The sequence below is a fragment of the Zosterops lateralis genome, assembly GCF_965231275.1.
Source record: "Zosterops lateralis genome assembly, chromosome: 5".
Lineage (NCBI taxonomy): Eukaryota > Metazoa > Chordata > Aves > Passeriformes > Zosteropidae > Zosterops > Zosterops lateralis.
In genome coordinates, this window is record NC_139766.1 from 15,893,670 (window position 1) to 15,918,923 (window position 25,254).

The 25,254-nt window shown below is 40.3% G+C and overlaps 1 protein-coding gene across 9 annotated transcripts in view; it reads right to left on the reverse strand.

Annotated features, from left to right (window-relative positions):
* Window positions 1–18,690, reverse strand: part of LDB2 (LIM domain binding 2) — a 213,653-nt gene extending 194,963 nt beyond the window's left edge. For 2 of the 9 annotated variants that reach the window (XM_083861903.1, XM_083861906.1), the window contains exon 1: window positions 18,251–18,686. In XM_083861903.1, the coding sequence (XP_083718029.1) occupies window positions 18,251–18,382 (132 nt within the window). In that variant the 5' untranslated portion in view covers window positions 18,383–18,686. Of the gene's footprint in view, window positions 1–18,250 lie in introns of all 9 variants that reach the window. The other 7 variants (XM_083861902.1, XM_083861900.1, XM_083861905.1 and 4 more) reach the window with 5 other exon arrangements.
* Window positions 18,691–25,254: the final 6,564 nt, after the last annotated feature.

Genomic DNA, 25,254 nt, shown 5'->3' on the forward strand with positions numbered 1-25,254 from the left:
TAACACAAGTAGGTTTTTTTGGGGGTTTTTTTGGTTTTTTTTTGGTTTTTTTTTACAATTTTAGTAGAAATTAGTAGGCCATGATTTGAAAAAAAAATACAAATATAGATATTTCATAGAATCATTAAAAAGGTCAGGTTGGAACATTCCAATCCCCTGTCATGGGCAGGAGCAACTTTCACTAGACCAGGTTGCTCACAGCTCCATCCAATGTGGTCTTGGACACTTCCAGGGATGAGGTATCTACAACCTCTCTGTTCCAGCACATCATCCCCCTCTCAGGGAAGAATTTCTTCCTCATACCTAATCTAAATCTACCCTCTTTCAGTTTAAAGCCATTCCCCTTTGTCTTATCACTACATACCCTTGTAAAAAGTCCCTCCCCAGGTCTCTTGCAGGCCCACTTTAGGTAGTGAAAGGCTGCCATAAGGTCACCCCAGAACCTGCTCTTCTCAGGCTGAACAACCTCAACTCTCTCAGCCTTTTCTCAGCCTTTCTCTTCCTATTTAAACTTACATATCCTGTTTAAAAGAGATCAAATTATAAAGTTGTGGGAATTCCATTTGAGAAAGAAGTAATGCCAAAAAAATTCTAAGCACTAAAAATGTATGTATAGCAAACTAAACATTACCAGTTGTTATGCACAAGGTTATGTATAGTGATGATAGTAACAGAAATAATTGAGAAGCGTGATTCTAAAATGGGAACTTAAAAAGGGACTATGACAGGTATAAAACTTTACATGAAATTTTGTACTTGATTTTAGAAGAGAAGCCCATCCAAACACAGATGAACCAAGGCCAAGTAATGAAAAGTGAAAATATTAATCTCTGAAAATACACCATTGTTCAGATGTATTTTTGATACTTTTACATTTATTTCATTAGCTGTATTCCAATAGAATAAGGTTTACATAAAAAGCATTGCAGGGTTTTTTTTGATTATGTGAGTTCCTTCAGATCCCTTGCAGCAGCATTAAAATTTAACCATTTCTTGTTACTAATCTAAAGAGAAGTTGGTCTAATTAATATTGGTAATTGATTGTAATTAACACAACATAGCATAGTTAATATGACACTGGCACTGATGTTGGCTCCTTACTCAAAAGAGTTACTCAAAAAGTAAACACAATGCATGAATGAGAGATAGGATTTTCTAAGACATTTGTTCCACTTTATTGTTTTTCTATTGTGAATCACTTCTCTTAAAATATGCAAGATGTCTAATGGAGGAACAACTACAGGACCGGGGAGAGAGTTGTAATGTACTCTACAAGATTTGGTATATGTTCCTCTCAGTATGTGGAGCAACTTGGGGACACAACAGGATGGAGGAGAGAGGAAGGCACCAAGAGAGAGATGAAGCAAGAGAACTTGCAAAAATTGAACAATAACTGAAGGCAGCATTTGGAGTAATTTCCAAGCAAGTCTATGAGACTCTGCAGACATCAGCATCTGTCACATACTTCTAAAGATTTGAACTCTCAAGGGGTTACTTCCTGCAAGACATGAACATCTTCACAGAAGAGATTAGAGATACATCATGAACCATCTCATCCTGACTATTTATCATGATAAACCTGCCATGTGCATTAAATTTGCATAAAAGGATGTGGTCACCTTTAATAAGCCACCTATTTCTTGATTTCTCAGTGACAAAAACTGGATTGAAACACATTTAGTAAGAGTGCTGCAACTAATCATTGAGCAGGCAATCTTACAGAGAGCTGCCACACTGTGATCTAGCTCCAAGATTTTGTAAATGTGCTTTTTCATTCATAGCCTAAGTTTAAGTTGCTAGGTATTACAACATAGTGCATCTCTCTAAATGAATGAGAAATGCCAATTTAAACTTGTAAAACAATAAGTCTCTCTTACAATGTCACTAAAAAGGAAAAACCCACAGCACTGGTATTTTGAATTACAATCTTTAGTGGAATCATCTGTATTCACTGCAGTTCCCTGTCTCAGCAATGTAGGTTCAGGGTGAAACTTCGAAAAGTTTCATTTTTCTTTAAGTTTTTTTGCTGATGTATCTAACATATTTATGTGTACTTGTGACAAGACCCAAAGGGAAATTCTGAAGGGTATTCAAATCTGTGCAACCTAGTTAACTTTTGTTGATAAATAATAGATTTGCTTTCCATGAGTTACTGCTTCAGTATAGTTTTTGAGATACATTCTATGCAAGTTTTAAATGTAGCTCATCAAGGTAATACAACTAAACTAACTGTGTCATCTTTGCTACAGGTTATTATCCAATCTTGAACTTTCATACGAGGTCACAAGAAATTTCAAAATGTGCTTTTAAAGACACTGGGTGCTACACCAGGAAAGCCTTTTGCTTTTACTGTTCTCTTTGGGTTAGTAATGTCTATAAAAATGGTATTTAAACATTTGCCTGTTCATGATCACTCAGACTAGTATACTTGCTGGAAGGTCACTTCTGAAATCCTATCCCTTCCTAAAACTAACACTGTTTACTGTATCATTCTCCCATTTCCCTGAATCCAAAAGTAAAGTAAAGAATGGAAAATTCTGGTAAAACTCACTAAGGGAAGCATACCTTGAATGCACCTGTTCTCTGAAAGAATGCATCCTTTTTCCTTCCTCTTCCCCAAAGTGACAAGGTTTCTGGTTAATTCTTTCCAGATGCTATTTTCAGAGTCTTCAGTGAAATCGGCAAGCCACAGACAAAATCCCAAATACATTTTACAGGACTGTTTCTGCAGGATGGAAGAGGCTCGGCCTCAGCTGAGGGATCACTACCTGCTACTGCACTTCTCTTTCCATCAGCCACTATAAATAGGACTTAAAATCTTCCTCCAGAATGCCTGTGATGCTCCAGGTTCATGAACCCAGATTACAAGATCTGCCCCTTCCAGTGCCTGGTGCTGGTGAGAATGGGATGCAGGTCCTTACTGGTGGCTACCCCACCTACAGCTGTGGCTTTTGGTGCTGAACGTGCCCCTGACCAGGCCTGGCAGAGCTGCCATACTGCAGCCTGCCCTCTGCCACAGCCTCAGTAACCAGAGTAGCCCACCCAATTCTGTAGCTTAGGAATCAAATATATTGGCTGAAGCAGAAGCAAGGCAGAAACCTGTATTTAGAAAGCACCAGGAGTCTGCAGGCCCAGATGTTTCGGCCCCAACACATCAGTTGCCTTGTTCAGGCAGAGATGCTGCCTTCAAGGTGCAGGGTTGTCCTGTGGGAAACTTGACTGCATTCCCACTCAGGCCTTTCCTGAACTGACCTCTGAAAAAGCCCAGTAGCTGCACTGCCTGCTGCACATAGGTCATCTTTAAATATATATTTACAGTCTGCCAGGTACTTTGGTGACAGAGCATCTCAGAGGCTGCAACCCCCTCCTGCACCCCAGGACTCCAGAGGAGCACAGCAGAATGGAGCAGATTTAGTAGAGTTTGTGGAAACAGCCTGAGCCCCTGGCCTAATGACTGCTTCCCAAAAGTTTGGTTATTAGCAAAGACAAGCTAATAACCAAACACACTGTCCTTTGATGAGGGTGTGGGCAAGGGTGTATTTGACAGCAACAAAACTTCATGCCACCACCTACCACTGAAGATGCAGCAAGGTTGCACCTCAAATGCATAGCATATGAGATACATGCAAGGGTGAAGGATTTTCTGCAAGAAGCATTGAGAAAATTGAAAAGTCTTTATCTTTGGGAAGAACTTGGTAAAGTCTTTCTGTCATCACAATAAACAGACAAACCCACCTTCACACACTCCTTGCCTTCCTTGAGATTCCTCTGCAATTACATGGTGGGGTTCCAGCTTTCCAGCCCAAATCACTTCTCCTTGCAACTGTTTGTATTGTGAGAGCTTTCTTTAATGGATTCATGCTCAAAGTGTAAAAGCCAAGCAGCCATGCACACTTCAATATTTAAAAGCATAAATAAAAATCTTAATAGATCCCAGATGTTTCATTTCCTCCAGCCCTTGTCAGTGATTGAGGTGGTGCTGATGTAGATGATTTTTTAAGATCAGTGGTCAGTTTGATGCTGAAAAAGCTTTACATGTCTGGGAATTTCAAATGCAATTCCTAGAAATAAATAAATCATTAAGTACAACTGTGAATGCAAGCGGCTGTTATTTTGTAAACTTATTTTATGGCCTGAAATGCACCCACAGGTTTTAAATACAACTGAGTGTGAAACAGACAGTAACATTTTGTCAAGATATATAAAACCTTGTAGATATAATTATTTCAATCTCATTTTCTTAGCAAAAAAACTCAAAGGCTCAAAGAAATAAACTGAAGGAGTCCATACCTTATATGCTGCTGGTGATATTGAATCTAATGAAGAACTTGCTGTTTATTTAAGCAGAGCTCAGATTTGCTCGCTGCATCCATTTTTCATTTATTAAACCAGCAAGTTACCATTTACCGTACCAAGCAAATAAAGCACTACACAGAAAGCATAAAAACAAGCTGCTGGCCCAGTAACTTGGGTAACGCTGCCACACACAAGTTTGCAAGTGCAGTGAGCAGCTCAGTTCTCTCTCTCCTATTTTTACTGGGAGAAGTCCTTAGTCTTCCAAACAAAAATGGGGGTGGGGGCTGAAGCTCATAGTTAGCTTGTAGAGATCCATGACGTGTGCACTTGACGTCATAAAAATGCTGTAAGTGTGCCGGGTCAGCAGCCACAAACCCCAAATGCTGCCAGCTGCAGGCTGAGCAGACACTAAAAGGCTATGAATTTCATTTTATCATCCTTCCCCTTCCCAGTAAAGCGGTAGAAACTAGCAGCTGCTGGAGAAAAATGCTGGAAAGTATTAACTGTGGACATCCAGGATTTGATTTTGATCAGTATTAAAATAATGACAGATCTTACAAAATTTGTTTTTATTAATACCACTAACAATGTATGCCTTGTAGGCCACTTTCAAAGAGTGTGGATAAATTCAGCTAAATTATGTACTTCATTCAGACTGCCAGATCTACCTTCTATTCTGCCAATTTATGAGCCATACATTTCTCTTCAGCTAAATTTCTGATTGAGAAAAACTTCATTTGGTTTCTGTTATTTGTTTTGCTACACAACCACACTCCTTAGTAATGAGTGCTGCTTGTTCTTAACCATGCTTTCTATTATACCTTTTGCATTTTGTGAATTTGTAAGTGCAAACATAATCCAAGTCCCTGAACATGCAGTTTTATTGCAGAGCCAACTATGAACAACACAGAAAAGCTGAATATTTCCAGTCCTTTTGATAAATCTGTTAGAATAGGTAGGTTCCACAAAACCAAGTTTTTGCTGTTCCAGTTTCTACACCTTGTTCTAGCACCTCCATACATAGGACCAAATACTTGTTTCATTGACTTAAAGAAGAAATCTCTGCATGGTATTAGGAGCTGAAGTTACAAGATCAAACTGAAGCAAACCTAGGAAGCTTCTGATAGAGAAAAAGATTTTCTTTTTTTCTTCTTCTTTTTTTTTTTTTTTTTCAACCACAACAGCACCACTGGCCTACAAATTATGTTATTTGCAATTGTGCATCTGTGTGCCATCAATCTCCAAGGAAGGGAAAGATTGCTGGGCTGAGCTCTCAATTTATGTTTCTCAGTTGACTCTTATAATCACACACAGTGTTCTCAACCTTAGTGCAGTTATTCTGGTAACAAAATTTGTACACCAGGTGGGTTTATCCAAGTTCCCATGGTCCTAATAGTTTCATAGACTTCCTAATAATAATCTTGAAAATTATAGAGGTAATTGTGTTTCTAAAAAGCCACCTTCAGCAAAATTGGGAGAGTTCTTTCCTCTCAACAGGAAAAATATTTTAATAAAGTAGCTAGTATATGCCTATAAAAATGGCAAGAAAAAAAGCAATTTAAAAATTTCACTCATTTTTGATGCTGCCTTTAAATGTGGCATTAAAAAAAGCTAAGGGAATTCTGGGGTCCACAGGTGGCAAAAGGTGCAAAAATAGCATGGACACAGAGCAGGATGCAGTGACAAGGATCCCTTGGTCCTGCAACATTGCAATCTGGATAAAGCATTAATATTCATACTCTAGACCACAATTAGAAAGAAGGCTGAAGCTCTGTGCAACGGTGGGCCTAACCCAGCCGAGGTGCAGCGAACTGCTTCGCTGCCTTATTGAAATTCAGTCCATCTAATTGATACTGCAGAAGGCAGCAGCATAATGAAACAGAGCAGAGATCACTTCAGTAGTTTTATCAATCTATGCTCTCCTGCTCCTGACTAATATATAACCCCACACAGGACTTGACTCTTTCCAACTTCAAGCAATCCTAGGAATGGTTTAAGTTTCTATAATATGGTAACCATTAAGGTATTTCTATTAGATCACCATTCAGAAATGTATCAAGACTCTGACTACCTTCATTTGTATAACACCAAAAATGCATTGGTTTTGCTTAAGGTAGCCCAGTTTCTTTCAAAATGACAATTTAAAAAGCAGCTTTTCCTCAGATCCAGAATAAAATATTTATAATTACCTCATTTATAGGTGAGCAAATACAGGTAATGTCTGTTAAAAAGCAAAATCCATTAGATTCTGGGTAGTTTTGGTACTGTAAGTAGTCTCCAAAAGGCAACAGATGTGGGGACGGGGGAGGGGAAAGTTGATTTTGTCTTTTTAATATTCAAAGTGGGTCTGTTCTCACTGGCTAATTAAATCAGTAGAGTGCAAACAATAAAAGAAAAAAAATAAGTGTTGCCTTTCTTCCCTAGAACAACCTCCCTGATTCATCTCTACTTATTACAAGAACTTAATTTATTACCAGACTTTACAATATTCCCTCCCCAAATCATCATGAAATAAGTTACATATTCTACAGTGCCAGTTCCCATCAAAAAGAATATGCATATCCTGTAGAATTTAGGATAAGATTTTTTTTCACTATTAAGAAATGATGGCTTAGAATGAGGTTCTTTGATTGACATGAAACTACTGAAGAATCACACTTAAACAATAGATTTAATAACAGTATCAGATGTACAAATTAAACAGCAGAATGCTGCTTTAAATATATTGGTAGTTGCTTGGCAAAACCAGTAGATTTGCACGGGTGTGCTAAATTCCTTGAGAAGTAACAAAATGTGTTAATAACACTAAACAGTCATCTTCCAAGAACTTAGACTATTATGGTACTTTCTAGTCAGACAATTCTTTTTAGTGCATAAATACATGCAATAGCAACTAAAAAATAGTTATGATATCAAAATGACAGTGGTATATATAGATTTGGGTTTGAAAGTATTTTAAATACTACTACCAACTTTCAGCCTTTACTCAGTTACAATACACAGCATAATAATAAAAACATGCTACAGATACAGACCAGAACTCCACTGTTCTGCACTGTACAAGAACAGAGAAGGTAATCCCAGCCCCAAGAACCTTATAGTAAAGGTGCACATCATGAAGAAAAGGTAGTATGAGTATCAGTAACCATCTAATTTCATGAGCATAAAGCTCAGCAAAGGATCAATATACCTGTGCGTGAAATAAGGCAGAGTGCACACCCTGAGTGTCCCACACCATCAAGTTAAATGAAAGTTTGGTCATATTTGTCTATGTATAATGTTTAAGTGACAGCACTGTGAACACACCTGAAGATAAGGGACAATAGAGGGATGCAGACCCTTTGCATCATGAGGGTGTATTCAGCAGTAAGGTGGTATGGGAACAAAAGGCAACTATTTCAGCCCAGTTGTTGCCTCATTTTTGAAAACATCAGAGCCAAGAAAATTGTTATGGGTCATAATGCATGAGTTTACAGGCAACACCCCTCAGATGCTCAGGATCATCATGGAAGATTGCTTGTTTGAAGATGTAACTAGTGACAACCCAATCACTAGGACAGTACTGTGAGGTCCTGAGCATTTACAGGCGCAGGGTTCTTTCTAAGCTCCATGCACTATTTGCCTAATTTTAAGTTTAATGGTAATTTCTCAGCAAAATGCAACTTCATTGTAGTTAATGAACTGTCCACAGCTGAAACACTGATCTATTTAACCCCAAACTCACAGCTGTATGGACTTATCTGCTCATTCCCAAATGCTAACTATAACTTAGTTGAAGCTTCTGTTTAGCTACCACTTAAAACATACTCAGCATCAAAAGCACTCTGCACCCTTCCGCATTCTTCTGGTTGACCAAATTAGTGGTCTCAAACAAATAAAATATTTACTCTGTACTGCATCCAAAACCAGTATTTCTTTATGCAATCTGACTGATGAGCAAACACCAAAGCCATGGAGATAATAGCAGCAGGTCAGACTTAGCAAAATGATGTCTCAGCTTATGCCACTTAGCAGTAAAATACATGCTATAAAGACATAAACAGAAATGAGCCCAGTAACACCTAATTTAATTGTATCTTGAAAACACAGGATAGTAACCCAGCAAAGAGATTTCTGTTGGTATTTGTATGAAAGGACATTTGTCGATACCCATTAACCTCTGGCTTTTTTACCTGTTAGTTTTCTAAAAGATGCTTGTGTTGCTTCACAAGCCACAAGGTGTCACAGTGGCTCAAGTGGTAGGATTCTTGTCAGTCTAGACACGCAGGTTGTGGCTTCAGGTTACATACCAGCGATAACACCACTCTGTACGAGAGTCTGTGCTACACTGCATATTTAGAAGTACAACCCTTTGGATGCAACTATCAGCCAAGGTGCAACTCAGTTGCCTCGGGATGTTTTTTATATGGGCATTAAATAATCTTACAGCACTGTCAGGGAAGAATAGTACTTGTTGTGCAGGCATCTTGACCAATCTTTTTACTTTGCATTATTAACCCTGCCAGTGTTAGGAAGTACTGAAAAGACTTGAGCTAATCATTCATATAAAATAAAAAAAAAATTATGAATTCCACTTTGTTCTACCAAGGGTTTCTAGGAATTAGTAACAATTTATTTGAATGCAGTAATTATTCAAATTTAAGACATATTTCTGCTCATCTTTCATAACAAGCAGTGTGCTTGTTATGCTTAGCACACTATATGTAATATTCTGCTAAGACTATATATTGTAGTTGGTCATATATTGTGCGTTACTGTTTTGCATCCTTGACTGGATGAGCACAGATGGAGCTAGAGCTTAAAATGCCAGGAAGCTTAGAAAATTTTTACCATTTTTCTAATGTAACTGCACAATAAGCAGCATTCTGTTCCATGAAAAAATTATGCACATACATCATATTTACTGACTTGTAATTTTCCCATTGCAACCAGCCATTGTTATTAATTTGCTTTACATTCATACACCAGTCAGTCCTCACTGCAAAGCAATCAGAGATTCTTCTCTGGTGTATTTAATTGCTAAGTATCATGGTTCTGTTTGGGAGGTAAGCTCCAAACAGGAAACACCGCCTCTCAGCTTAGCCTGTATTAAATAAGCAAATTCTTTCGGTAATGGTTAATAAATTGAAATTTGCCTTCTGCAATTATTTGTAAGAATAAAACTTCATTGATCAAACATTCATAGAAAAGCATAAAAAGCACAAACATAGCCAAAGCAAATTCACTGCTAAACTCAAGTGAATTGTCACGGAAATTTTTCATGTAGTATTTGTTGCACTCAGGTAATGAACATTTACCCAGTGTGCTGGCTTTTCATGTCCCATTATTCATGCCAACACATTCATTAAAATGGGCCTATGCTATTTAACATAATCAGCAGTGTGCATAGGTGTGGCCTTCAAAGAGTTATTACCACAGTTTACAGGCATGCTGTTTATAAATACAAGCAGAACCCCAGTCAGTGCAAAACACCAAGCTTCCCAAAAAAAATATGGTAATTTTTGCTATGTAAAATGGATAGATGCACTATATAATGCATAATTGCATCACATTATATCTGAACTTCTAATTGCTTAAAATGATACTTTAAATCACATCAACAACATTATTACCTAATTACCCTAAGGGTTAACTGATATTCCAGTGATTAAGTCTAGGTAGAAGCGATAGAGCTATTGCATTGCCTTCATCCACTACAGCAAAAAGTATGGTTGCAAATGTACATCTCAAATCTATATTCTGTGAATGTTTTCAACATCTTGGTGTGGGGGAAAAAAGGTGAAGAAATGAGTGCCAAAAAGGAAGGAGGTCCCTCTTGCAACATGCTGAACAACAAGAATTATTTTCATTTGCTCTAAAGGAACTATTATATAGCAGTTCTTTTCCTTTCACATCATTGTGGTGCAAAGTAGAGTAACAAGGTAACATTTTTGGTACTTAAACAGGCTACAAGAATTATGGAAGATGGTGAGTGACATTAACTTGAAAAGGCAAGTTACTATCAGAATGTGAGGGAGTAAAACAGACAGTTGCAGGCCTTTCTCCGCTGCCAAATGACCCATGCATGAGATTTCTGTTAACTGCAGGAATAAAACATAGCATTCTAGGTGTGAGGCATTGCATCTTCCCCTTTTCCACTTAATAAAGGCTGTCCTGATCGCAAAGCTAGAGGCAAAGCTGGTGTCACACCTGCCTTGCACTTCACCCTGGAGCATGTCTAGTCCACAGAAGATGGTTAGAAATGCTTGTGCTGCTGACTGCCTTCCTAAGAGATGAAGTATGCTGAAGGTGCTTTTAGAAGAACTAAAATGAAGAAGTTTCACTCTACTTACTTTCCTGTTTTCTGAGCATTTTCCTCTCTTCACATAACTATTGCATTTGAAGATTTAGAATATTTCTTTTTGTATAACGTAGTCACTAATATCTCAGAAATCTCTTCGTAACCTGCTCTAGGACAGACGGCAGCTATTTGTCTGATAAAATCTTCCGCTAATGGCTGAGGCAAAACTGCACAACTGGAACAAAAATCACAATAAGATACATAAAATACTTCAAATGCACAATGTGCTTAAAGTCATAATTTTCTCAATTTACTACTTTAGAAAATAACCTAATAAAGTTGTAGTTAGGAAAAAACCAAATGTTTGAAAGTCCCAAAGGCAAGTAAAAATAGTCCACTGCACATGTAATGTAAGACTACACATATTAATACTCAAACATGGTCAGCTATTTTTTCCAGATATTTAGTTTTTCAAAAATAAGCAAAGTGGATCTATGATTCAATCTATTCTTCAATCTTCTTTCATCAGGAGGCTCCAAATATGATCACTTTTATACACACATAATGTTTCTTTCTCCTTTGAATGCAACAGATAAGGTCATTCATAAGGCAATTCTTTTGGATATTCTATTCTGCAGCTAGCAGTTGGGTAAAATGCATGGGATCTAGACAGATACTGAATCTGCTTTATGTGAGTAATCTGATGTCAAAACTATACCGAGATTAGATTTCCCCCTCCCTTTTTTAACACACATACAAACGAAGCTCCTGCTCAGCTAACTAGGCTTGGCAAGCTTAGAATCAGGGGAGATGGATATCAACAGGTACTGCAGACTGTGTGTGACAGACTTACAGCAATGTTCCAATTCATTAGGTGCTCTGAAGGATGTAAACTACTTGGTTTGCAACTGACCAGGCAGTAGATTTAAGCACATTTAGAAACCTACGCAAAGCTATGGGCTTTACTGCATCAGTTCTGAGTTTGCCATTCTGGTCTGGACAAGCACATGAATGTGAATATTGACAACAGAAAGACCTCAGGGAGAAGTTCTAGTGTGATACTTTTTTTTTTTGGCTGTAGTTATCAGAGTTCTTCATAAAGAAGTGTGTGCTCAAGTCTCGTGCTTCAACCCAAACCGTTCTGCATCTGTGATTCAAATCTGTATGCTGAGGATGGGAACAAGCCCTGGCCAGAAGCTTCAACATGGGCATGCCTCCCTGACAATACTGTAGAAACATTAAGGTGATGCCAAGATGACCTAAGTCTCAGGGAGAGCACAGCTTGTTGCTGTAAAATTTATGGCCTTTGCAAAGACTCTTCAGTACCAACAACTCTCAAATCCTGAAGAGGTGATAGATGTAGAAACACACCAAGTGCTATTTCATGTTTAGTTCTGAAAAGCTCTTATTTCTCCAGAGCAGTTGGTTTTTCACCAGCCTTTTAAGGCATGAAAGTACTGCAGCTGTTTCCATACTGAGGTTTAAGTTCTGCATGTGGGTCTAGCTGATTCCCTGTCACCTCAGAAGTACCAAGTGAACTATTCAGCCTGGATCAAAAATTTACAGGTTGTAGTTTAGTAGGGCATGGCTGTCAACCACAATGTGATAGAAACATTATTCTGACCATAGAGTGCCTTCTCTCTGAAATTCTGATAATAACCAAACAGAAAGAACGTACCAGGGAAAAGAAAGATGCAGGCAGGCCTAGGGAAGAATATCTTAGCCAGGGATTTGGGGATGTTTCTTTCACTGCTAATTTTATCTAATAAATAAGACCATTGAGAACTGGCCAACAGGTCCTGCCCTACCACAGTCTTTTTTGGAGACTAATCATCAGCCTCTTTGGGGCAACCTTTTTCCTGTCACAATCACTGCTCTAAGGCATCAAGTACCCCAGCAATAACTCTGGAAAAAAGTACCTGGCAAAAGTGGGGATCTATCCTGACCTGTTTACATGGAACAGTGCAGGAAAAAAGGCTCTTCTTGTGGAGGAAACAACTGAACAAAGTATCAGCATGGTTGAAACACGTGTTTATAGTAGATATGCAACTTCTGGCAAAGAGATGCAAAAAAAATATCATTTGGAGAAAGAAGTCCAGCAAAAAATACTGCAAAGACTTTAGCAATCTTACCCCTTTTTAAACAAAGAAAGGGCATGCACCAAATCCAAATTATTTTTTTTTTTATCTGATCTTGCAATCTTACTGCAGGCAAAACTCCAGCTTAAATAAGAGCACAGGACTGGATCCTTGTTATGATCTCTATTTTGTCCTCTCTCACTAACCAACAGCTTCTATTTTTAAGACTGGACCTGCATAGTAAATCTTGTTTACATCAGGGAAAGACAAAGTTTAAGGTTTTTTCTAAGTGCATTTATGGCTTAAAGAGTAAAGAAAAAAATTGAAAAGGTTTCTTTATAGAAAATTATCTAGTAAGCATCAGAGTGATTGCAGGGAGACCCATTCTTACACTTTCGCAGTGACTCCTTCTCCACCCTCACCAGCCCCTACTCCCAAATGCAGCATGTGTGCAGTTTCCATTCTATTATATGACTTTCTGGGGGGGGAGGGGGGGCAGGAGCAGCAAGATATCCCTGACTGTAGAGCTAAGGATCAACATGTAAAGGAAGTGGAGTCTTTTTTTTCTCCCCTGGCCTCATAAGAATTGTTAGTTTGTAACAATTTTAATTGAAAGCAGCTGCAACTGAAATTTTTTAAAGGGATAAAAAACATGTATGAAATAAAAGAAAATCAGGAAAAAAAGCCTTGAATCCATTCTGAAGTCAGTGTCTGCCTAAAGGCATTCAAGGGTTTTCTTTTAACACTGACCTTTTAGTTTCTGCAAAGCATGGTTCCTAAGTACTCTGAAAATACTTCACTCGTATTCCTAGAATTGCTAGAGTATTACTGTATTTGTGGGTGAAAGAATATTTCCTCAAAATTACTTTGAGACAGAAGTTTATGTGTTTTCCCCTCAACAAAACAAACTCATTGGACAAACTCAGACTTATGTACACAATATGAGAGATCTGTTTGCCATACTAAGTTGCTAGGCGAACAAATGTGATGTCACAACATAGATTTTTATGACTAATCTATTAAAAATGCATCAGGAAGAAGAAGATTATTTCATCAGATACCAATGTAAGGAAGAAAAAAAAGAGACTTTCATTAAACTGCAGAAAATTTGTTTTGCTTTGATTTGCTTTAAATATTTAGTTGCGTATGAATGTCTGTGTAAGCTTCCAGTTCATTTAGCAGCTTTTAAATAATCATAACACGCTCCTTTATTTTCCTTTTAACTTTCTTTATATATTTTTCCATCATGAAATCTTTGTTAAATTCACTATACAGTTTAATAGGAGTTTAATATAATTTGATTAAGCTGATTGTCTTTAAAACAAATATGCTACTAATCAAGGTCTCTAGTCACCCTTAAAACATTGCTCTCTTAGCCAGAGGGAAAGCTGTGTTTTGCATCCAATGGTGATGTAAAGCATAATCTCTTGTAGTGACAGAGAGAGATACAGGTGAATTTAATTTATTGTGATACACAAAAGTTCTAACAATACAGGGGACTAAATAAACAAGTGAAAGGCTTGATACATTTCTTTGATTACTGACAATAAAGCAACGCCTCAAACTTTAAACTGTCAGCAACTTTAAGTGATCTATTCACAGCACACTGTAATGTTACTGAATAATTATATACAAGATATAATCACCTTTTTTCTTTTAAGTGTAAGCAATTTCAAATGATTAAAAATTAGAACAGAAAAGGATTTGCAACATCAAAGAGGAAAAGAGGTGCCTTTTTAAGCATCAAATTTTATGAAAAACAGACATTTACCTATGTTGTGTACTGCTACCTAGAACTTCAGAAACTGCTGATTATGCCACAACAGGAATCCTTTCTTGAAATGTTAAACTAACACAGACAGAAAAATATTAAGATAAACTGAGTATCAGTGAATGGGAATGAAATCCTGAAAACCACACACAGAGCAAGGAAACAGCTGCATTCTGTTTAACCAGAAGTTAATCAAGTATGAGAGAAGTAAGCAAGATTTATCTTTATATCTGCCAGAGATTATGAAACATTTAAATATTCATTTTACTTCTTTAAATAGGGATTGTTGAAGCATTACAAAATGGCACTGGACGCTCCCCAAGTATTATTAAGAAAGCATGTATTAATTTAGAAAAAAATATTACCACATTAGATTTCTTTGAACAACTTTTAAGGAAGGTACGGTTTTCCTGGACACTGTTTAGTAACTCAGACTCCCTAATTTACTTTAGATCACATAAGAATTAGCTAGGTGGTGGACTTTTGCCAGTACTTACATCATAAAACCACCCCCTGCCTGGGTGTGATTGGAATTCTTTGCCTAAGACTGACCCTGAATTTAAAAAGGCAGTTGTAGGTTTTGTCTGAGGAGCCCATAAAGTTATAAGAAGTTTGGAAAGCAGAAGTTTGCACATCTAGCACAGGCTAAAGCTGCTAATTCTTTACTTCTGTGACTTCCATTTCTTCCTAAAGAAAACAAGAACAACAAAGATAGCTATGCTGCATCTAAATGACCTTTCTTTATCACTCTGTACTTTGTCTGCTTAATACACCAAGCACATCCTTCACACTGACTGTTATTCCCTTCCACCCAAAGCTGACAGAAACTGGAGTGGAAGCAGTGGATTTCTCAGGAAGGGTCCCCAAGCCCTGAACCATTTTGAGGACACTTCTACCTCCCCCATCATACCATCAAACTTGCTGCTGAGAGAGCAGGAGTAGGAATAGCATTTACTGGTGGATTCCCCAATGGTGTTTCTACCAGCTCATCACTTTTTTTTTTTTTTTTTTTTTAATAATTTCTCACCTACCTGCAAGCTTTGGAGAACTGCAATGGGAAGGGAGAGGAGAAAACAGATAGATATGACATACAGATACTCTTCCATAGGCTCTCCATCCATCCTATGTACAACTTTATTAAATTATGTATGTTTTGCTCTGCCTTGAAACTTCCACCTCTGCAAGGGACAGTAGAGAATCTGGCTCTACGAGGTTATTAACAACATTTTTATTTTTTATGAAACCATAAAAATCCCAAAGGGTTTCCATGGATATATTTGGGATAAAGGCTGTAGTTTCCCTTTTTTTTTAATGCATCCTCATTTGCCACTGTCGCTCTGCACAAGTTGGGTCCATGCGGAATCTGCCAGCTTGCTACCCCCAGTCTTTTGGAGAGTTTCTTTGTAATTCCTTTCGCCTTAAGCTGCTTTGCCTGTGCTCACCTACCCCCTGGGGCTCGCAGAGCACAAGCAGCCCCCTTCAGAGACCAGTGCCTACATTATTCCGAAGACTGCCTGAAGAGAAAGGTTCAGGCAGAAAGCCTGTATCACCCAGATCACAAGCACATTCCTTCCATGACATACAGGGCTCTGGAGTCAAAAAATTTAGAGCCCCAGAAGCCTTCACCTACCAATCTCAAACATGCTTGGAAGTGCATAAAATTAATGGGAAACTTCCATTTCTGACCTGCCCAAGAAGGCAGCATTATTCTTTACAGACTGTCCACACCTAGTCAGCCTAGTGCCCCAGGAAACTAGCTTAATATTTTTTGTTTGTTTATTATGGAGATGTTTTAATAGGAAGATGAATGAGATGAATTAGCTAGAAAACACATTTCAATGAGCAACAATGCTTACAGCACAGAGCTCATAAACTAAAAAAAACAGAGAACCAGAATGTAAACACTGAACAATCACAAAGCAAAAGAATTTTTATTCTGAGCAAATAAAAGAAATGCTGGAACATAAGGCCTTCATTAACTAAATACTGTCTGTCAAAGTAAAATGCTGCTGAAACCTAGCAAGGCACTCCTAGCAAGACAGAGTGGGTTATTGCTTTTTACCCACAACAATCCATCTGAATTTGTGAAGCAAAAATTGCAATTAAAAGTGCTGAAGTTTAATACAGCACACCTCAGCAACAAAGGAGGGGAAAGTTGTTTCACAAGTCCCTCAAAAACTTTTCTAGTGTAACATCCATAAAGGAGCTACAATCAGGAACTGGTCGATTATTAAAAGTACCACTAAAATAATACATAAAAAGGCTAAATTAGCACTGACAGCTTTTAGAGCAGTTTGTATACAAAACCCTGAAGAAATCACCCAGTGATACATACTTGCTCTTCTCACTTGAAAAGGTCTACAAGTTATTACATGAATATGTACAGGAATGCAAGGAACAGAGTTGCAAGACACTAACAAACAAGAAGTAGCAAACAAACCCCACGGGCCCCCTCATTCTAAATGGCAGCAACTCTCTGCAGCCAACAACTTTTGGGGCAAAACTGGCAAGCACTTGCCATGGTTTTGGGAGCAAAGATCCGCTTGGAGTTTTTAGCCAGCATAAAGTGTATTACCAATTACTCCCCAGCAATGTTTCAAGCCTGGCAGTGGAAACAGTGATAGAAAAGCAGTTACCCCGTGGCGGTACCCAATCAGAAAGCAGGTCACATCTCCTTAGCTGTATCATATACATTAAACGTCACAGATTTTCCATGGCTTAGCTGACAATTCAGGCATGTGTTTTTTATTTTATGATAACCTCATGTTATCTTAAAGAATCACAGTACAACAAACAGATCAACCTGAGATCCTTCACCATGCTGCATGTCACAAACCTGGCAGATATTTGCCACTGTATAAAGCCGTTTACTGTAAAAGATTCATACTTTTAAAAAGTCTTTTCAGGGCACCACTAATAAACTACTATGAAAAATCGCAGCACCAAGAATGTTTGCTACACAGACACAGGGACAGAAATGCAGCCTGATCCACTTCAGCACACTTGAAAAGTGTGCTTTACTAAACCACGTAAATAACAAGATGCAGCCCCCACTATTTCTGCTGGGGTTTTGGGTTTGTTTTTTTTAATGACAAAAGCATTTCCCCCTCCCATTCAGCATGTTTGTTCTTTGCAGTGGCTGATCTGGATTTCAAAGCCAGGGTGTATAAACCACTAACACATTTTACAAAGCATAACCAACAGTGAATGTAGTTTACATTACAGGGTACTTTTGACAGCTATATGATAAAGTAGTGAACTGACCATCTCTCTTGCTAAAAGCAACAGCATTCTAAATGTAAACACAAATTTCTCTTGTCGGTTGTCCCAAACATGTGTTCTTTAAGAGTATCCTAGGAATAAGTTTTTAAAACTCTGCTCCTCTTTTCAGTTATCATCCATTTTTCATTTTAATGAGTTTACAGAACAAAACCAAAGAAACGTTTGTCTCTCCCCCTAAACCAGCAACATTCCAGAATTAATTTTGTGCAAAAGCCGAAGCAATACTTTGCAATATTATAGCTGCAAATGCCAGCAGGACAGATCCTGAGCAGACAACACACTAAGGCGAAGAAATTTTCTGAGAGCAGCGTTATAATCAATCCTGAAGTGCTGTACTGTAATTTCATGATTTCAGCCTAAGCTGGTATCTCCTCAAAGAGTTGCTCTGCGTGGAAACATAATGAGGGATTACCCAATTAAACTACTAAATTAATTAGGGTTCATGCCTGCATATACTGTACCGTCTAGTGGGACGCTTCAGCTGGAATTCGGGCTGAAACCTACCACGGTCCATGCACAGGAAAACAAGGCTGGGGGACTTACCTCCGTCCGCGACTGCAGCCTCTTGTTCATTTCATATATTCGGTACTCTGGTTGCACCATGTATGGTGTGTGTCTCCTATAAAATGGGCCAAAAGGAGAAGAATAGAAAGGGTCATGTGGTGTGCTGGACATCTTGCCTGCTTGCAGAGATTCAAGCTACACAGAGTATCATCAACATCCATACAGAGCACATGGGCTGTGTGTTCTCCACAGTACAAAGTAGCGGCGCGCACACACACACACACACATCCAGGCTGCGCGCACTGCCTGGGGACTGCTGTGGGAGCCCGCTCGGCGGAGACGGGCGGGGGGTGGGGGGAGCGGGAGCGCACAGGCTCCAGACACGGGGAGGGAGCTGGATAGCTTCAGGCACCGCCGCTCGGTTTTAAAGCAGCAGTTTCTGGAGGGGTCATTTCCTGTCCGCGCCGCCGGCTAGTTCAGAAATGCCATCCCCCCGCTCCTCTCCGCTCCCCTCCCCGGCGGGCAGAGGTGCGGGTCGGGGTGCGCTGTCCCCCCGCAGGCCCCCGCCGAGCCGCGGCGGGCTCGTTAGCATATAGGTGGTTTAAAAGCTGCCTGAGCCAATCACCCCGCGGGTAATGTCAGAAATGTGATTACTACAACATCCATAAACACAGGCCAGGCCATCCCGCCGCGGGCAGCCCGACGGCTCCCGGTGCCCGCCCGGGGCTCGGCGGGGACGGCGGCACAAAGGAATGACCCCGCACGCCGCACTCCTCCCGCACAATGGAGAGCACTCGGGTGCCAGCCCCGGAAACCTCCCGGAAAGGGGGAGAGCACAAAGGGGCGGGTGGCAGAGCGGGACCCCCGGGCAGTGCCCCCGGGCGGGGTCAGCCCCACGCCAAGGGGGCACTCGGGACGCCGCTGCCCGGCGGGGAGGCGCCGGCAGCTGGATGGGAGGCTGCTCCCAGGATTTGGGATCACTGCTGGGCTTAAATCCAGTCGCGGTTAGAGAGCGTTGGCAGTGAACATCTAACATTGGAGAGGGGTCCCGAGGGAGGAGGGGAGGGCAGGGGGAGGAGATCACCCCTCGGAGGTGAGGAATGAACTTTATCTGTTCTATCATACTCGCAGGAAAGTGCTGGGAGCGGACACCACGTGAGCGAAAAGTCCTCAAAATATGGAATAAACAAAATGGGCTCATGTGCTCAATGGGAGAGTGCCAGGTCTAGGAGGGGAGCCTTCAAATTACCTGCACGAAAAAGTCCTCTAAGCACAAACTGTGTCCTCATGCACAGCTGTAAAGTATCAGGCATTATTTACAGTACTGAATAAATGTAAAAACAACAATAAACAGCGCTGAATTAATCTCTCATGTAAATTCATTCAAGCAAATGGAACCACTCTAGGAACAGATTTAGTTAACTAATATGATTAAGAGAATAACAATCAGCTGCAGCCACAACGGTTCTCAGTCGGAGAGCTCTGCATGAGCGCCGCGGGATCGCCCATTTCACACATGGGGAAACCAAGGCACGCGCCATTACTTTTTCTAAATTTTTGTAATAATCCTGAAAAATATTTAAGCATGATATGGCTTTACCCACTGTCAAAAAATTTAATTCATATCTGACTTGAGTGTAGGGATATTTTAAGACATATCTGAAAAATACTAGTTTTCACTGCCGTTTGGCTAATTCTGGAAAGTCTGACCTCTCTTTTCAGGATAAAATAGGAAATTTCATACTTGATATTCTACTGACCACTGATCGGAATCATAATTTATCTTTCCCCTACCGGTAGTTGTTTAGCAAAACTATTTCTGAATGTTATGGAATAACAGTTTCCATAAGAAGTGACGTATTGAGCTGTTTTTATAGACTTCCCACAGCTTCTGTCACTAAACACAGAGACAACAGATAATACATGAGGAATGTCACTTCTCTCTTTAAGAGCACCCCAGCTATGTAGCAATACTACACTGCCACTCCAGTTCCATTACTGGAGGTGCTGAGTTTAATAAATAGCATGTGCAACATTTGGCTCAGTAGTGCTGCAGTGACTGTGACAGTGTTCTGCCAGGCTTTGCTGACCCTATGAAAAGCCTGCAACATGGCTACACACCTACGAGAAAACTTCCCTGCATCTACCTTGTATTCTAAAAGATCCCAACAAGGCTATCTAAAAACCTAAAACCAAAATGACCAGAAAAAAATAGAGTTACAGCTCTAATAAACACAGTATTTATAACCTAAGTATGACATGCGTTTAAAAATGTCAAAAACCCCCAACCAGAAATCTATCAAGTCATGGATTTTACCTTCTTTGCAAAGCAAATCCAAAATAAAACATTTGCCCAAGAAAGGACACACTGCTCCCTGCAATTAAAATGGTGGAATTCTGTGTAGCTTGTAAGCTATTTCTGTTTTAAGGAGTTTTTTATTAAGCTAAAATTCACTGTTTCACTGAAGTTAAACAGAGAGATTATATTAGTATTGTTATTTTGGCTGCGGTGGGAGGAAAGGAAGGAGCAGTAGGATTTGCTTTCATGAGTAGGAGCCCCAGATACTCTCCTCAACCCCCTTATAAAAGCTTCTGTGTATGGGTCTAGCACAAAGCAAAAATATGCAGTGATATTTTAATAATTCCCATTGATTAACTGGCAAATTATCCCACACCTACAGCCCACCAGCAAGAAGCAAGTCCCAGGGTAGGAGCCTGCTAATTACGGGCTCCGGCAGCTCTTCCAGTTGCCTGTTATCATCTAGACTAGTGTGATACACAGAACAGTAAAACAGAAGGCAGAATCAAAGGAACATAAAGTTACAGGGATCCTGACACTGTCATCTTGATTCCCACTTGGATCTGCTGCCTTTTAAGTTTTGTGTGTGCTCTGGGGGCGTGGGTTAGGGGGCATGCAGCCAGCCCCATTGCCTGGGCTGCTCCAAACCCCCTGCACCATTATCGGCATCAAGCTGCCACCCAAAGTGGCCCAGGGGTTGAAGGCAAATATCTGACCCAAGATTTAGGGCGGTCAATAAATTTCTTAATCTGGAAAACAAGTTTAATGTGAGCAGTGGGGGGAAAAAAAAGAGGTGGAGGAAAACAAGAGGAAGAGACTAGTCTTCCCAAATCTGAAAATGAGTCTATTCCTGTGCCTGTGCATATGCATGGCTCCCAACAGATGAGGAAACTGTGTGCAGAGTTGTCTTCATGTGGGTGTAGGCACATGCAAATTCTGCTGCACCTCAAAGTGGTGAGACTTACACTGGCACCTGGAGGCCAGAAAGGAAGTGCTGGGACACGTCCTTGGTTGCCCAGTCCCCAAACCTGCACAGGGCCTTGGCTTACCCTAACCCTGCTGGATGCTGCACATGAACACGAGACAAGGCACCAGAGAGGGACCAGGACACTGGCTCGTGATTCCCAGCTGGCTGGACGTGTGTCATTAGACCCCAGGAGCAGACCCAGAGCCGCGGTTTGTGTCTCTGGCGAGGCACTGACCACCCCACAGCCCCCCGGCACCCCAGGGAGGGCTGGATAATCCGCCTGCTCTCTGGGCGCTGGGTTGCCCTCTCCTGGGCACAAACAGAAGGACCCACATCAGTCAAGGACTCGCACTCTGGCACCTCCGGAGGACAATTTCCCTTCATTTCAGGGGAAAGCATGGGTCTGGTGGAGCAGAAGGGTCCGTGTCCTCTGCCTCTGCACCCACCCGTGTGATACCTGTAGCACCTCTGAGTAGCCACTACAGTAGAAGGACCAACAATCAACAGCAGAAACTTCCAGGACAAAAGCAGGGAGCAAGCAAAGATGAAGCAGAGCGGTTTGTTGATCTGTCCGTGCTGGAGCAGCGGGCACAGCCTGCCCTGGGAGGGCTCCGTGCTGCCAGTGCCACACCAGGGCACGGACAGCCCCGGGCTCAGCCCTGCCAACAGCCCCTCGTGTGGCCGGGGCACAGCCCTCGCTCTGCCCGGCTGGCATTCGAGGCAGCTCTGAAGGCTGCACTATTTTTAATAACGGCTTAGTAATAATAATAATAATGTAGAAAAGCGAAACAGCTGAAAATAGGTGTAATTGCTGTGTCTATCCCTGGTATGTGTTGACTGTTCAGTCTCTTGTCAGAAATCAGGTTTACAAGGATACGTTTAAGGTGGTTTGTAGCTGTTGAAAGAAGGTAAAGGAGAGACTGATTGTAGTTAAAGACACATAGCATGTGAAGGGATAAAAACGACAAGTACTTGAATATTGAGGATGCTCAAGTAAACAAGATTTGTTTTTTAAAAAACTAACAACACTATGTTTTCAAACTATCCTTTGTTTATACAAAAGCGAAATAGCACTGAAGACTTCTGATGGAGTGGCCTTAGGTAAAAAAACAAAGCTGTTTTCTTGTGGATGCTCAAGAGTGACTAAATGAAATATGCTTATCAAAAGCTGGGATGCACAGTGAAGAACCACCAGCAATACTCAACCATCTGTAACTTATACTCAACTGCAGAGCTCTAACACGGGTTTTTCAGGTTACTTCCATTCATTTCTATAGCTATAGTGTGCCAGATGCTTGCAATTTATAGCAAAACTGGAAGCTGTAATTTGTTTGCATTAAATATTAAGACATTGAAATAAAAAATATATTCCAGAAAACAGTGCCCTTTTAGAGATAATTTGTGGACAGGAAACCAAATAAATCTGTTCAATCCATTGTTAAAAATATTGACTGGTCTCAGCGTATACTTCTAGACTTTTTCCATTTAGCTGACTTTTTATTTTTGTTGTGATAATTTTCATTTTCTGTCATTAATGAATGACATGATTGTTTTTACCAGAAGGATTTTTTTAAAAAAATCTATAGGTGGGACCCACCAAAACTACTGTGTTTCAGAGTTTGTAATGTGGCAGGAAGGATTCACATCTTTTAATGCTTCAGGCTTTTTGCAGACTCAAGCCTACCTTGCATAAATTACATATAATTATCATTCAATACAAATGAAAACTCTTCCCCTATTTAATCCTAGTAAATTAGAGTTACAGCTTCAGCACTCACTAGTGGTGCTTAGAAGTACTTCTAAATAGATGATAATGCAGAAGGGATTTTGAATATTTTTGAGTTCTTCAATGTACACAACATCTTTGTCCTCAATCAAAATGGATATTCAATTTTGTCTTGAAACTTTATGAATGCTCAGCTGAAAGCAGTCTTTGAGGAGCCTGCCCTTGCCTGACTGAGCAGTCTGTCTGCTTTACTCATCCATTACCTGCACAGTACCTGAATGAGACAGAGCAGGGGAAGTAAACATGGAACAAAATTGCAGTGGTGAAAATCTTACCTTGATATTACATTGATTGGCCACCTAAACCCACCAAGACAGAGCAGACAAACTGCCTTACCATCTCTCCTATTAAGCTGTGGTAAGCCAGTGCTGTGTGTTTTAAGTGTCCTCCCTTTGTGCCATTGCAGAGGGATACTGGTCTGTAGGAGTCCCAGCTGCAGTCCAGCTCCTTGGCTCACAGGAGACTCTTGTTTTAAGCCTAAGTGGTTTCATTTTCCTCCTCACCACTCTGCCAGTGCAGGATGTGAGTGGACAGTGGACTTGGGCGGCCTCCACCTCCCCACCCATCACACCTGGGCACAAAGTACTTTGTAACCACACCTTTAACTACAAAGTACTTTTTGACTATGTGCAAGGTCTACTGTTAGGGGGAGATAGTGCTGGGAGGAGAGGATGACGTCTCAAGTGTGATTTATTCAGCCCTTGACCTCCAGGGGAGCTTCTCTGGCCTGCAACAGCTTCAGGAGACAAAGGAATATCTGTCCATTGACAGCATCTTTTAGACTAGTTAAAACAGCAAGGAGATTTAATATAACTTGGTTTTGTTGAATCTCTGAGGACACCATGAAGGCTGCTTTCTAGAATCCAGCAACTTCAACAACACCTATGTCTTGTTTTTTCCATCTCCCCATTTTCCTTCATATTGCACATACATGTCCATAGACCCTTTTGGAGTAAAATTTCTTTTCCATAAACCATACCTGCCTTGGTAGCTTCCCACCATACATATTGGGTTTCTTGTCCCCCACCCCCTGCATGGAGGTGCATGCTGCTGAAATTTGGGGTGGATTATCAGTGGACACTGATGCTGGGAAGGACTGTTTGAAGCAACTGAGATTTTCCATTCAAAGTGCTCAGCCAGTTTTGCTGGGTGTGTTTTCCCTGAAGAAAGTATGACAAAGTGATGCTGAGGATGGTGAATCTAGAGCAGTCAAACAGGGGAAAGAAATGGATGAAATTCCTGTAATTTGCCTTTTGCAGCCATCTCCCAGCAGCTGAGGAAGAAAACAGCCTTCAGCAGCAGAGAAGACAGTGCTGCGGTTTATAGCATTGGCAGACAGCCAAAAAAAAAAATCTCCAAAGGAGTGGTGGGGGAGGCTACAGGAGCAGACTATGGTCTGGCAGACTGACCCTCCAGCAAAAAATCAGGTCAGGAGAGAGGAAAGGGCCTGAAGCATCTGAGCCCCTTTCGGATATACTAGTTTCTCTTACAGACAAGCTAAATAGGAATTAAAAAAAAAATGCAGGTGGCACAGTTACTCAGATTTAATGTATTATGTAATGTTTTGTTTCAAATTTCTTTAGTCTCAGTGCAAAGCAAGAATCATTATAACTACTCCTCAATATAGTAAGAAATAAACAACACTGGGCTTCAACACACTCTTTAACCAACTCTTCCTCCCTAACCTGGGTCTTAGAACAGACATGTGAACATGAAAAAGAGATTCTTGTTTTGGCTAGTGTTTCACCTCAGATGTACATTTTGGCTGGTTTTTCCTACCTGGAAAAGCTTAGTATTCCTTCTACATAACCAACTCCACCATACTGATTTACCTGTTACACACCTCACCCACTGCTCAACTTTCAGCATATTTCAATTAGTTGAAAGATTACTTTTTAAAGGACTCAACTGGGAGCACTCAGCTTTGGAGGCATTTCAGTTGAGTGCTAATTAGCAACTAGCTGACTGTCAACTTTTCTTCTTCGAAGAGA